The sequence below is a fragment of the Echinops telfairi genome, unplaced genomic scaffold (genome assembly GCF_000313985.2).
Source record: "Echinops telfairi isolate 266 unplaced genomic scaffold, ASM31398v2 ScPeMD7_7429;HRSCAF=8467, whole genome shotgun sequence".
Classification (NCBI taxonomy): domain Eukaryota; kingdom Metazoa; phylum Chordata; class Mammalia; order Afrosoricida; family Tenrecidae; genus Echinops; species Echinops telfairi.
Window position 1 is genome coordinate 1,521,064 of NW_022111329.1, and position 15,160 is coordinate 1,536,223.

The 15,160-nt window shown below is 42.4% G+C and overlaps 1 protein-coding gene across 1 annotated transcript in view; it reads right to left on the minus strand.

The window, feature by feature from the left end:
* Window positions 1-15,160, minus strand: part of SLC28A3 (solute carrier family 28 member 3) — a 74,950-nt gene that overhangs the window by 4,874 nt on the left and 54,916 nt on the right. Inside the window, exons 12-15 of the mRNA XM_004715978.2 lie at window positions 8,211-8,341; window positions 6,773-6,941; window positions 6,187-6,384; window positions 418-499 (exon numbers count right to left, since the gene is read on the minus strand). Of these exons, the coding sequence (XP_004716035.1) occupies window positions 418-499; window positions 6,187-6,384; window positions 6,773-6,941; window positions 8,211-8,341 (580 nt within the window). The remainder of the gene's footprint in view (window positions 1-417; window positions 500-6,186; window positions 6,385-6,772; window positions 6,942-8,210; window positions 8,342-15,160) is intronic.

A 15,160-nucleotide genomic window follows, 5' to 3' on the forward strand; every position in this document is an offset into this window, starting at 1 on the left:
TTTGAGTACATGACAAGACAGATAGGTTGCAAAAAGGGACCTCCAAAATCTGTAGCTCATCTATCACCATCTCCACCTACATCTGTGGTAGACATGACAGCACCCCCCCCCCCCACTGGACTTCAGAATCCTTCTCCCGGTGGCTATTATAAATCACCTGGGATCGGCATGCAAGGTGAAACCTAAATGTTATCCAAGGGTTGGGAGAAGCAGCTGTCATTTGAACAAATTATCCCTGAAATTCATTTGACAAAGTCTTCCCTCAAATTCAAGCTGAGATTATCTTGGGTACCCACAGGAAATAAAAATAGATAAATAGAATTTATTATTATTACAGGACATTTTTTCAATGGCATGGAGTTATAGAGCAGGATGGAGATCAAATATGTGCCATGTTTGTTGAACTCTCTTACTTACTTAATCCACCGATCGCTATTCCTAGGGAACCAATATTGGCAAAGCCACAAAGGGCATATGTGGCAATGGTCTCAGAACGAATCTGTAAACAAGCATAAACATACAGATGTGTACATAGTCTAACCAGCTTAGTTAACTTGACGTCCCAAAGGACCTCAGATTCAGACTCCAGAATTAATATTGACAAACCAATGCACCATACACAGAACCAAATACCCTTTGCTTCCCAAATTTTTCCCCATCTCCCCCTCAATTCCGAGGGAGGAAGGAAAGGGGATCTATGGATTCAGATGATGTTATACAAAGACTTGGAGTTGGCAGCCAAACTTCTCACACTCAATATGGCCAATCACCTGCTATCATGTTCCAGGGATTAGTATACTTACTGGAGATACAAAATTGGTCCCAGAGGACACTCACACTGGTTTCATTTAACAGGAGTGCTTGCCACCATGCATACTGAACTGTTCTAACTCAGCAATAACAAGACACAGTGCAAAGGGGATGATGACATTTGAACACTACAAAAAAGATATGCCGATGGCTAACAAGCTGATAAAAAGATGCTCAGCATCATTGGTCACCAGAATCACGCACATTCAAGCTACAATTAGATACAGCTTTATATCCACTGGAATGACTAATTTAAAAGGACACTAACAAATGTTGGTGACGATTATGGAGGACGTGCAACTCATAGAGCCTGCTAATGTGGGAATGCAAAATCTCACTGCTTGTTTGTAGACGTGTGGCAGGTCCAAATCAAGTTAACATAGACGGCATATTGTGATCCAGAAATTCCATTGCTAGAAATTTGCCCAGGAGATCTAAAAGCATATGCCTGCCAAAACATAACATAATATACATAAACATTCATAGCATTTTCATTCATCATAGCCCCAAACTGGAAGCAATCCAAATGTCCATCAAGAGGCAAATGGGTAAGCAATTCATTGCTATTCATAAAATGAAGTGTTACTTTGCAATAAAAAGAGAGAAGAAGCACACGAGACAGTGCAGATGCTATGTGATTCCACTTATATGAAACTCTAAAACAGGCAAAAGTAATCTATCATGAGTAAAAGCATGTCCTTAATGGCTCAGGACTGGGCTGGGGAAAGTGCTGACTGCAAAGAGGGGTGAGGGAAACTGTTAGGGGTGATGGCAGTGTTTTACATTTTGGTAAGGTGACACAGTCATCAAAACCTTTGAAGCTACATCTAAAACAGCACTTTTAAGTATGTATCTTACTCTTTGGTTAAAAGGATGCCTTTTTACCTTAAAGGAATCACATTAGTAAAGAGAAAGCTTGCAGATATCAAAGAATCTTCCTTGTATTCTGGCCATCATGTGTGTTTGCTTTTGTGCGGACCTCAAATCTCTCACCACTCCACAAGGGCTTTAATTTATCTGCCTGCAAGTGGGAGAGAGAACAGCCCTTTTACAGGATTCTGAGAAGATGGATGGGCTTAGCTGTTGCTCTAAGCTGACAGTCAAAAGGTATGTGCAGGCCAGACAATTCCTTCTCGGCTTTCGGTGGCTTGGAGAGCTGGCAAAGGTAGCCACATAACTGGGGTGATCATTTACTTCCCTATAGACTGAAACATGTGACTTGATTCATAGAACAACCACGCAAGCAGGGGCCCTCTGTAAACTCAGAAGTATATATGCCATGTTCTCTTTCACGAACTAGATTTTTCTAAAGCTCACAGTCAAGATTCAAATAGCCATGTCAAATAGCTAGGTTTTGTTGCTTGTAAGGCCCCCTTTGTTTTCCATGGATCTAGAAATTCTTTTGTGGATATTTTCAATCAGTATGTATATAGCAGACTGGAAAAATAATCTTCACGTATTTGCGCAATTTACCATTTCTGGAAAAGCAGCCACTTCCCTCTCCTTGTCCCTTGCTTTCTTTCAAGCATTTCACTTTATTTCAATGGCTTCCAAAGCAAGCAAGTTTATTAAGAGACTGTGGGGAGAGAGATGGCACAGAGGGCATGAGATGGCAGTTTGTTTTCTCTGAAGATCTTTGAGGACAGAAAATATACATGGGGCCATGTATGGTTTTATAACAAGGAGGAGAGGACAAGGAAGCTGAGATAACTGTACAATAAGAAGAGATGCACACTACCAGAAAAATACTGCTACATCAGCGAGCTCTCCTTGCATATGAACAGAGCCCCTACAGGCACAAGGATAGTCACTGTTGCATGACTTATAGTAGCAAAGCAGTGAAAATAATTATCATCAAGAGACTGACTGAAAGAAATTCAGGTTCATTCATAAAATTCTGTGCCACTTTAGAAAATAATGATGGCAACATATGTACAGATATGCTTGATATAATTGATGTATGGCTTGCTGTAAGAGCTGTAAGAGCCTCCAAAAAAATAATCTTTTAATAACAATTTTTTTAAGGAAAAAAACAAAAAATCCCGTGCCATTGAACTGATATAGAAAGCTACCTCAGACATGTTTTCAAGTGACTAGAGCAAGGTGAAGAACAGTGGGCAAAATATGCTCCAAGGACAAGAACTGGGGGGCTGCAAAGAGGGAGGAAGATTTACTTTTCCTTTTATAACTCTTTGAATCTTTCTATACCATGACGTATATCGGTTTTCCATATAAAGATATAGTTATCCTAAAAAGGGGGAGATGGAGTGTGATGATTAAGGTTTTCTGTGAACTTGACCGGGGCAGGACACTCAATGGTTTGGCAGTTAAGAAAGACACCATGACCTCCCATGAAGAGATCTCCTCAAGAGGGTAGCCTGTTTCCAACATAATTGGATGCTGTGGAAAAGCTTTCTTTGCTTTTTGGGGTCAGATCCTGTCCTCACCTTCTCACCTGACTTTGGGTTCTTTGCACTTGGAGCCAGCAGCCTGTTGTATTGTCTACTGATCCTGGGAGTCACCAGCAGCCTGCCACCTTATTGTCAGTATTGGATTTATTTACCTTGGCAGCCAGAAGCCTGCTGTCTGACCTGCTGATCTTGGGCTCATCAGCCTCTGAAGCGAGGTGAGTCAAGAGATGCTCCTTGCCTAATATCTGACTCACGGACTTGGCAAGTGCCTGCCTCTACAAGTTGTGTGATCCAGTTCTCTTTTATAAAGTCGGTATTTTTTTTTTTTACTGGTTTTACTTCTCTAGGGAACACATCCTAAGACATAAGTAGTAAAATGCTCATTCAAAGTACTACATAAATTTGGGATTAGATTGTGTCCCCTAACAATATGAATTGAAATCCTGGCCATTGTATTTGGGGATGTGATCATGTCTGAAAATAGTTTTCTTTTGTTATATTATTGAGGTCAGATTAGAGTAGGTAGAATCCTAAACATGGAGATACAAACAGGGAGAAGACATGCCATGTGAAGATTGTCGACATGCCAAGGAATGCCAAGGATTGTTAGCAGTCACCAGAAGCTAATAGAGGGACCTGCAGGAGTTAACACAACTAAGAGATTAGGTATCACTAGGGCTCTTGTCTCTTACATATGTGATACATTTTCTAGGTGACAGCAGGACATGCTTAACACATTCTGGTTGATAAGAAAGAAATTACCATGACTCTTTCCCCCAGTTTGCTCTTGAGAACTCTGAAATTTGGAGAAACCACATTTTCCCCTCATAACTCAACAATGCCAGAAGCCATGGAATTACTTGCTGTTTCTAAACCTCCTCTGTGTTTTTGTCTTTGGTTGGGATCACCCCAAGTCTTAATCAGCTCTGCTGTTCCAGCTCCATCTTTGTAGTCACAAAACTGCTTAACACTGCCAGAATGGCAAGCTTGTTTTGCACATAACAAGACGTGTTTCTCCTGCCAACTAGCAACTGGGAAAAGAAAACATTTCACTAAACTTAGCTTATTGTTTACTATTATGGATTGAACTGTGCATCCTCAAAAATGAGTGTTATCAATCCTAACCCTGACACGTGTGGCTGCAAACCAATCTGGGAAAGGTTCTTCTTCGTCGTGTTCCTGAGACAGTATTTAGTGTAGGGTGTGTCTTAAACCAGTCTTCTGAGAGACAAAAGACCAGATTAAGCAGCAAGCAAAGCAAGTAAGCGCAATCACAATGAAAATATGCCACATGCTGGCCAAGGAACCTTGGAGTAGACGCTGAGAAGAGACAAGAACCCTCTTCCAAAGTCACACGCAGACGAGTGTTCCCCTGATGTCAGCACCCTGAGTGTGGGCTTCTAGCCTCCTAAAGTGTGAAAAAATAAATGATGTTCCTTGAAGCCACCTGCTTGTGATAATTATTCAATAGACAATATGTTATAAATTCATACCATGGAGTGTCATTCAACAATAAACATGAAAGAGCAGTCGAATCACTGTCAAGACATAGGAGACCTTTAAAGGCACATGGTTGAGTAAAAGTGCCAGTCTGGAAAGGCTACATTACATTCTAGAAAAGAAAAACTTAGAATAGAGACTGTGAAAAGATAAGTGATTGGTTGAGGTTGCCAGTGGTTTCTAGGGAAATGGATGGGTGGAGTGCAAGGACAACGAAACGATTCTGTATGATATTGTATTGGTGGACACACAGCAACATGGTTTTGTCAAAATTCATAGAACTGTACAACACAAGAGTGAACTTTAATGTAAACTCTGAACTTTAGTCAATTAAATATCAATATTGTTTCATTCATTGTAATATACCTATCACAAGAATGCAAGACATCATGCAGCAGGTAAAAAAGGGTATACAGAAATTCTTTGTACTGCATAACTTTTCTGTAAACGTAAACTGCTTTAAAATTAGTCTATTAGAAAAAGTAAAATCATCACAGTGGACAGGATTCCCTGTATTTACACACACACACACACACACACACAACACACACACACACGTTCAACATAACTGAAAATTACAAGGTGCTAAGGCTCACTGTGTTAACTTATGGAGGCCTGGTGGTGAAGTTGTTACATGATGGACTGCTAATAGCAAGGTCTGCAGTTCCAAACCACCAGCTGATCCTCAGGAGCAAGGTGAGGCTTTCTACTCTTGTAAACAGTTCCACTCTTGGAAACTCACCAGAGCAGTTCTACTCTGTTCTGTAGTGTTACAGTGAGTCAGAACCAACTTGATGAGAGAAGTAGGGGGCTGGGGGCGGGGTGGGGGGAGGGGGCGGGTGAGGGACAGGGGGAGGGAGAGAGAGAGAGAAATCTACCAGGGCTCCTGGTGGCATAGTGGTCCATTTTGGGTTGCTAACAACAAAGTTAACAGTTCAAAACCACCAGCTCCCGTAAAGAGTTATAGTCTCAGAAACCCACAGGGGCAGTGAGCTATACCTTGTCCTACAGAGTAGCTATGAGTATGAATTTAGTCATTTGCAGTCAGAAGTTTATTCTAGGAAGAAAGCCAAGGAAATCTACTTTCAAAAGTCAGCCAACAAAAACCCTGTGGATCACAATGGTCCAATCCTGCTCTCCATGGTGTCATCCAAGTCTGGCAGTTAATATGAACTACCTGAGACCAGGGGTTTTGGTCTGTTTTGTTTTCTGATATAGTCAAAGTGCCTGACATACTGAGGCAACTAGGCAATGACTGAAGAAGCCCTGATGGGGCAAGGTTAAGCAGTTGGTTGCTAACTAAAAGGTCAGCCATTCAAATCCACTAGCAGCTCTGAAGGATAAAATGTGGCATGGGACAGTTCTACTCTGTATTGCTATGAGTCAGAATCGACAACAACAGGTTGATTTGGTGAGTGGATGTTTGGGATGAAGTGGTGTGCTGAAAAACTAAAGTAGTACTCACTGACATATATTGTAGTTGTCCATTCACAAATTTGGGTCCAGCTTCTTTCCTCAAGTGAATCAATTTGGAGAGGTGCTCATAAGCCACAAATTCATTGAAGAAAGTCTTATAACCTATGAGTTTGGCAACCATAAAGCTGTCTTGCCAGTCCACGCCCATCATGAAGGAAAAAGGCATGAAGACGTAGGAGCAGATTATCTACAGAAGTAAAAAACAAAGGGCTTATTAGCTGAGTATTGATTTACTTCCAGTTCTTCTGATTTATCTATAGTTCTAAGATTGTTCCTGCTTGCCCATGTTCCTTTCAGATTCAGAAATCTCTCCATATGCTCTTGCTTTAGCCAAGAGGTGCCAAGGTGAAATTGGCTCATTGGGAGTAACTGGAATCTTGTGAGTAGGGTCAGAGAAGAATGAATATATGTTGGGGGAAGGAGGGTGGTAGAATAAAGGGGATGGAAAAATGAGGAGTGGATATAGGGTACACTTGGACAATGAGTAAGCACACTATTTTAGCTTAGGGAAAAATGCTCCCAAACTCATTTTAGGCAGAAACAAAATTAGGGGCAGAAGCATAGAAGACTTATACCTCAAAACTCAGCTGTGGGTAGTCAAACATGTTTCCAAACCAGGAGAGGGCTGAATTCAGAAATGACAACAGGGCCAGGAAGGCAATCAGGTTCACGGCGATATTTGCCACCAGAGAGATGGATGAGGACGCTCCCTGGGTTGCAGCTTCCAGGAGGTTCCTTGACTCACTTAATCAAAACACAGTAATTCCAGAATTACCCAGAGGTTGTCAATGGGTGGACATCACAGTACAGAAATGGCACAACTAGAGCTCATCCAGATGAAAATACAAACTGTCAGTATCATGGCTGGAATTCTATGAAATCATAATGGAGTTAGTTTCATAATTGTTGAATCTACATGATAGGCATATGGGTGTCGATTATTATACTGTTCTTTTTCAAAAATTAATTTTACTGCATAGCTTTTAAGAATACTTATATCTAAAAAAAATATCCCAGTGCCTCTGAGTTTACATTGACTCATGGTGACTTCATATGCATTCAAGCTGAACTTCACCGGAGGGCTTTCAATGGCTTTTTTTCTTTTTCAGAAGCAATTGCCAGACTTTCCTTCTGAGGTACCTCTGGGTAGACACAAAGCTTAACCTTTTAACAGCTGAGTGCATTAACTATTTGCACCACCCAGATAATCCTTAAAATAGGTAAAGTTTAAAAACTAGTGGTATACAGATTCATCAGCTCACTTAAGGAATGGAATCACCTGACTCCCTGTGTGCTTTCCTTAATCCACCACCTTCTCTCTTTCTTTAGCATCCCCTTTCTACAATCTTCCTATGTATTTTTGTACCCAACTAATACAGACTAAGTATGTTAACTTTACAAGTATCTATAAGTGGAATCAAACTGTATGCAGTAGTTTGGCAATTTGGCTTTTTTACTTATTGTGATAACACCACCCACAGACAAACAAGGATGAATCTCAAGAACACTTTGGTTGATGAACTCTTTTCTTCATTAAAATACTTTTGTATATTCCCAGATCCCTTAGTCTTTCCCACCTTCTTTCTTTCTTTTAAGCCAGACAAGAGAAACTAAGGTACAGAAAGGAGGTTAAAACTATCTGTATCCCAGACAGATGCCTTTTACTCTATTAAATGGAAAAAATCCCTAGAAATGGTCATTCTATGACTTTGCAACAGTCTTAAACCAAGGTGTTATGAACCCAATGCTGTACTTACAATGAGATATCTTTATCATGAATAATTGTCGAAAGAAGATACCAGCATTTAGAGATCTAGAAAAATTATTTTCAAGTGTTGCAACAGTCATTTTATATTGAGGAAGGCTAGATAATTATCACCGGGGAATTGAATTCACTTCACTACTTTTGTTCACTGTGCTCTGTGGGTATTAAAATTTTGGCTGAACTTGGACTTTGCATCCTTGTCCCTTCAGCCTCAGTTGTCATCAGTTAGGTGAAGGTGCCCCACTTACCCATTTTCCATTTTCATGGCATTCTGGAGGGTTATTTTAGGCGTTTCCGTCTCTGGCCAAAAGAGTTTAGCAATAGCCAGTGATGCAGGAGCTGACATAACAGAGGCAGTCAGTAGATGAGAGGATGGAACCTGCAATTTCAGAAGAAAGGAAGTGCCTTAGGCTAAGCTTTATTCTTGGGTTCAGAGCCACAAGCTTGAAAGAGAGAGATGGGAAGGGAGGGGTTCCAAGCTAGAAAATGGCTTCTTTAGAATTTTGGAAGAGTGACATTAACAAAATGGGCCAAGCAAGGGGCCCTTGGAGAAGGAGTTTGTGTTATTTGACCACATCTTGAGAGATATGTTCAAAACTGACATCTAATCATTTCAGAAGAAAGCTAATCTTGTGTTGTAAGAACTTCGAAACAAAATTCCTTAACTTTTCTGTTGTGTTTATGGATATTCAAATAATCCCTGTGGTTAGCTTTTCTGAGTGGATTTCTACTTACAGTGACCCAGATCACAGAGACTACCCCACAGGGTCTCCTGAGCCGTGTTCTTTAGAGGAGCAGATCTCTAGATCATTCTCACATGGAGATAATAAACCCAAACCAAACTCATTGCCATCAAATCCATTCCAACACAAAGGGACCCTATAGGACAGGGTCTGCCCCGTGGGTTTCTGAGACTGTAATATTTTCTGGGAGTAGAAAGCCTCATCTTTCTCCTTCAGAATGCAGAGTAGCTTCCAACTGCTTACTTTATGGTTAGCAGCCCAGTGGGTAGCCCACTATGGCACCAGGGCTCCTCCAATGGAGACAGTAGGGGGTACAAACGGCTGACTTTGTTGGGTAACAGCTGATTGCTGAACCCTTGTGCCACCAGGGCAGCCATATGAGAGGGCTTTAAAAAGTATGTGGAAACTTGGAATGAAAAGATATTGGATTTTTTCCATCAAGTTTTTCAAGCCCCATGGTATTTCATTATATCATCAATTTGGGTAGGGGTGGGGAATAAGGTATGGGCTACTCCACAGTTCCTATTGCCCTCCTGTAACAAATGTTTACACAATATGTAGCCAAACAAAAAACCAAACCCACTGCCATGAAGTCCATTTCTATGATCTTTTATAGGGCACAGTAGAACGGCTCCTCGGGGTGTCTGAGATACAAACCGTTACAGGAAATGGCAGCTCAGTTTTTTCCTGCAGTGTGGCCAGTAGTGTTCGAACTGCCGACCCTGCAGTTATCAACCCAATACTGCGCTCCTTATTTACCCAGAGTCCCTTTCATTTGTAAGCTATGTTTGTTCTCCTGATTGTAGACCTTAAACTCTTTCTCTTCCCCATTGCAACACTTTGTCTTCAGAATTCTAGAATTGGCAGTTTTCTCTCATTTCCATCACACTTAGCACATTCTTGAAGCAGGGGCCCAGAGGGACATTTAGGGATCCAGTCAAACTGCTGTTCTCCAAGCATCCTTTACGCACTTCACCTTCCCTCCCTTTACTCTTTGCTTCTCTAAGACTGTGAGTGAAGTCAAGCAAGAAGCTCATCTATGTCATCACCTGTGTCATTTGAACTATCCAATTTCTCCAATGGGAGCTACATCTTGTGTAACTTGTAAGCTCTATGCATGGGAACACATGCCAAGTTAGGTTAATGCTCCCATTCTTACAGATGATCAACCTGCACACTTGGCTGGATATTGGAATTGGAAGAGTTGGAAAAATCCTAAAGCCTGTATCTCAAACTAAGAGATTCTCATTTGACTACTTTGGTGTATGGGCCTTGGCACTGGGATTTTCAAAAGCTCCCTGGGTGAGTCTAATGTGCAGCCAGGTTTGAGAAACACTGTTCTTTTTTATTTTTTACTTATGTAATCATTCAATTGGGGGCTCATGCAGCTCATCACAATCCATACATACACATGTCAAGCACATCTGTACATTTGTTGCCCTCATCATTCTCAAAACATTTTGTTTCTACTTGAGACCTTGGTATCAGTTCCTCATTTTCCCCCTCCCTCCCCAGACCCCTTCCTCATAAACTCTTGATAATTTATAAATTATTATTATTTTTTCCTGTCTTATACTGTCCGACATCTCCCTTCACTCACTCTTCTGTTGTCTGTTCCCCAGGGTGGGGGTTATATGCAGAACCTTGTAATCAGTTTGCCCTTTCTACCCCACTTTCCCTCCACCTTCCCAGTATCGCCACTCTCACCACTGTCCCAAGGGGAGAGAATCACTGTCCTAAGTAAAGGGTTGTAAAATTTTGTTTTTGGTAAAAGGATGGATAATACATATTCTTTCACATTGCAGGTCATAGTTATTCAATTTGGTAGCACAAAAGCTGGCATAGACAAACAAAACAGAAGTGACTGAGCTTCAATAAGGACCCTGGGTGGCACAATGTGCTCTCAGCTACTAACTGAAAGATTGACTGTTTGAACTCATCTAGCAGCACTGCAGAAGAAAGGTCTGGCAATCTTCTGTAAAGAAACTGTAAAAAAATGGAACTCACTTTACTTCTGTAATTCATGGGGTTGTCATGAGTTGAAATTGACTCAAGACAATAGTTTGGTTTGGTTTTGGTATTCCACCAAGACTTCATTTGCAAAAATGGGGCCATCAAAGTTTGCCAATAGGCTGTAGTTTTCCAATCCTGGATGCAGATCATCATTTACTCATGTCAGTTATATTACTTCTTAAAAATTTCAATTAGAGTTTGTTCCAAGATGGTGTTCAGGTAAAAGCACCCACCTGGTGCTCCTGCTGTTAAATTGGAAAATTAAGACGTAAGACAGAAATATAGTTCAAGTGTACTAGGGGGGGTCTGTGGATCAGATCTCCCCCTGCGATTTTCACCCATAGAGTGATTAAAAGGCTTGCTGGAATGCTCTAAGTTCACTGCACCTGTGCTCGAGCTCCACTAATCCCTCGCCAGGTCCAGATGGACTAAGTCTGCCATCCCTTCCTGGACTTATGATCTGAGACTGACAGTGTGCAGTTGTTTCTCCAGACTGCTGTAAAAAGGCAGTCATAATCTCGGGCATACAGACAGCCACCTAGAACTAGCCACAAGGGCTCACATCAGAGGTCTCCTCTCCGCAACCCTCCCTGCCCCTGCATTCATGGGTGTTGTATCTCCTCTCCCCGGCCAGGAGCAGAGAGTATGCATCAGCTATCCCTTTCCCCCTTCTGTTCAGATGCCCACCTGCCAGCATGGGTAACAATAGATAATTAGAGACACCAATTTGCTGCAATTGGAGAGCCCCTAGGATATTTACCCATGGTAGATTCCCCAGAGCACAACCTGCAGAGTGGCACAGGAGGGAGGTTAAACATAGGAGGGAGGTTAAGGGCAGTTGGGGCAATTCAGACCCAATGGACCCAAATCCACTAAGCTAATCTGGTCCGCCTTCCCTGGGGGGCATGTTACACACACACACACACACACACACACACACACACACCCCATACCAGGGCACCCTACAAGCCCATTAAAAACACAAAACAAAACAAAACTTTAAAAACACTTTCAATCTGAGGCTCTCTTCCTTTGTGTAACTTTGAATGTAAGCCACCAGGAACCTTGTCCACTAACATAGCTTTAACATAACAAAACAAGAAATGCTAACAGGAACTGAAAGCTGCAGCCCAGGCCAAAAACTTGTTCTACCAGTTTGGGGCATGACAAACAGTATTTGAAAGACTTTTAATTGTAGCCAGAACCAGTCTGTCTCCAGATATGGCCCCAGGCCTTGCAGCACCCCCACCAGGCTGCCACTGGACCCACGATTATACCATCAGCCCTCACTGGAAAGGCACCATGGTCTGCTGACTGCTGATGGCCTCAATCCAGCCCTGGAGCCTCCCTTCAATGCTCTCCACCAAATCGCCTACATAACACCACCCTCTTGGCTGGCAACCATCCATGCAGTGTCCCCTGAGAGGGCCATCCAATCTACACTCCAAACAACAGAATAGGCTAGGTGAGAGGGAAACCCAAGAAGGACAAGGCTGCAGCCTGAACCCCCAGGGAAGTTGGCTACAGGCAGCCTGCAGAATCATTTCTACCAATGTCCCAAAGAGAAAGCTCAGGCATGAACCCACCCCTGGGGAGGGTATTGTTTATGTCTCCACAGGAAAGGGGGAGAAGGACCAGACATCAACTTGGTGCATCAAGCCTTGAAGGCAACACACCAACATGAAGCAGTGAACTAACAGAGAGGTCTGTGGGGCCAGCCCCAATCTCAGCTATATTGACCCCTCTCCAGAAGAGTGCACTACAACGAACAGCACTGAAGATGTAGCCCTGGGAAAGGGGTGGGTTTGCTCAGACTACACAGGAGAAAACTAGGAGGGAAGAAGAGAGTGAGAGAGAGAGAGAGAGAGAGAGAGAGAGAGAGAGAGAACCTCATCCTGGCCCACCAAGCCTTGAGGATGACATTCCTGCTTGGAGCAGCCAATGCACAGAGACTAGCTTAGGGCCAGCCTCACCATGAGACATGGCTTCCCCTCACTGACCCATAGCGCTGAAGCGGACACCACTGGAGACACAGTGCAGGCATTATGCCTGGTCTGACCCCCTCACACCAGGGCAAAACATGAAGGGAGCATAACAGAGTGAGAAGGGGAGCAAAGCAATGAAGTTTCCGAGGAATCCCCAAAATAGACTTCAGGGGCAGGCCTGGCACCTCATCAGACTCCATTGGAAAACATTCATAAGAGTAAACAGACAGACCTGGAACTATTTATAGGCTTTTTTCTTTTTTGTTTTCTGCATCTATCTACATAAGATAGGCAGGATAAACTATGCTGAGGAGTAAACAATAGGACCAATGGTCCTGGGGGGCATGGGAGAAGGAGAGATGGGGGAAAGTAAGGGAGGAGCCAAGACTCAGGAACAAAAGAACAACAAGAGATCTAAAATTGATGGGCAGGAGGGCATAAAATGCCTGGTGGGGCTTGAGAAGTGCAATGTATCCAAGAGGAATTTCTGAAAGCTGAATGAAAGTTGAACATGATAGTGGGACAGGAGGAATGTAAAGGTAAATAGAGGGAAGGAATAGGAGGCAAAAGACATGTATAGAGGTATAAATATAGGCACGTATATATGTAAACATGTTAATGTATAATGATAGGGATATAGGTCTATGTACATATATTTTTTCTCTATTTTATTTATTTATAATCGTTTTATTATAGGGGCTCATACAACTCTTATCACAATCCATACATACATCAATTGTGCAAAGCACATTTGTACATTCATTGCCATCATCATTCTTGAAACATTTGCTCTCCACTTAAGCCCCTGGCACCAGCTTCTCATTTTTTTCCTCCCTCCCTGCACTCCCCTCTCTCATGAACCCTTGAAAACTTATAAATTATTATTTTGTTATGTACCTATATTTTTATGTTATGTATCAAGGTAGTAGATGGACATTGGGCCTCTACTCTAGTTCTACCTCAATGCAAGAACATGGTTTAATAACCTAGCATTCTGTGATGCTCACCTTCCCGACACGATTGCTGAAGTCAAAATGAGTGCATAAGCAAATGTGGTGAAGAAAGTAGATGGTGCCTGGCTACTAGAAGATATAGCTTCTGGGGTCTTAAAGGCTTGAAGATAAACAAGCAGCCACATGCCTGGGGAGCAAAAAAGCCCACATGGAAGAAGCACACCAGTCTGTGTGATCATGAGATGTCAACAGGATCAGGTATCAGGCACCAGAAGACCGCAAACAAACAATCATATTGATGTGAAAATTGGGGGCTGAAGTGGAGGCATCCCATCACAGAAGGGTCACAAGGAAGGGATGAGTCAGCCAGGGTGCAGTATAGCACCAATGAAACATACTACATTCCTCTAATTCTTTAATCTTTCTCCCCACCCCCCACTATCATGACCCCAGTTCTACCTTACAAATCTGGCTAGACCAGAGGATGTACACTGGTATAGCTAGGAACTCTCCACACACAAAACCCAGGACAGATAAACCCCCAGGAACAGTAATGGGAGAAGTGATATCATGAGAGTAGAAGGAAGGTGGGGGGAGAAAGGAGGAATTGACCACAATGATAGACATATAACACCCTCCCCCACTTCTGGGTGGCAAAAACAGAAACATGGGTGAAGGAGACAGCGGACAGTGTAAGATATGAAAACAAGAATGACTTATAATTTATCAAGGGTTCATGAGGGTGGAAGGGTGGGTTAGGGAGAAAGAAAAAGACGAGCTGATACCATGGGCTCAAGTAGAAAGAAAATGTTTTGAAAAGGATGATGGCAACATATGTACAAATGCGCTTATATAATTGATGTATGGAGCTGCAAGAGCCCCTAATAAAATGATTTATTTTTAAAAAACTGAACCACAGTTGTGGGGAACAGAAGGATTTCTCTTAAGTTGTCTCCCCAAAATATATGCCAGATTTAGCGTGAGAATGACTGTTCACTAGGCGGTCAGCGAAAGTAGGTCAGAGGTTATTCTCCCTAACATCAGCCATCTAGACTGTATAGTCTGACTCACCCTAAATAAGACCCACTCCCTTCTGATAAGGATAGTGGTTGTCTGTTTACTTGTAGGCGATACCAGAGGGGTCAAACCCGCCCAAGGATGACCGAGGTTAGGTAGCCATTATCAGCTGTCTAGATCAAGCAGACACCACTGTTTATCCCACAACAAATGTGGGCACACCCCTAGGTCATCCCCCTCCTATTGATTGTATTGCCTATGTTGCTACCCCTCCCTGTGACTGAGGTTATTATTGTCTGCTATCAGGGGACTTGCATGCTTCCCAGAATAGTAGTTGTCTGTTTTATTGTATGAGACACCAGAATGATCAAACTTGTTCAAGAATGAATTGCATTGCCCCTTCCTGTGATGTATGACTCTGCAATCAGATCCCCCTAAAGTGATATGATGTGTGGTTAGCAATAAATAATGAGGCTCCCTGGTTCTC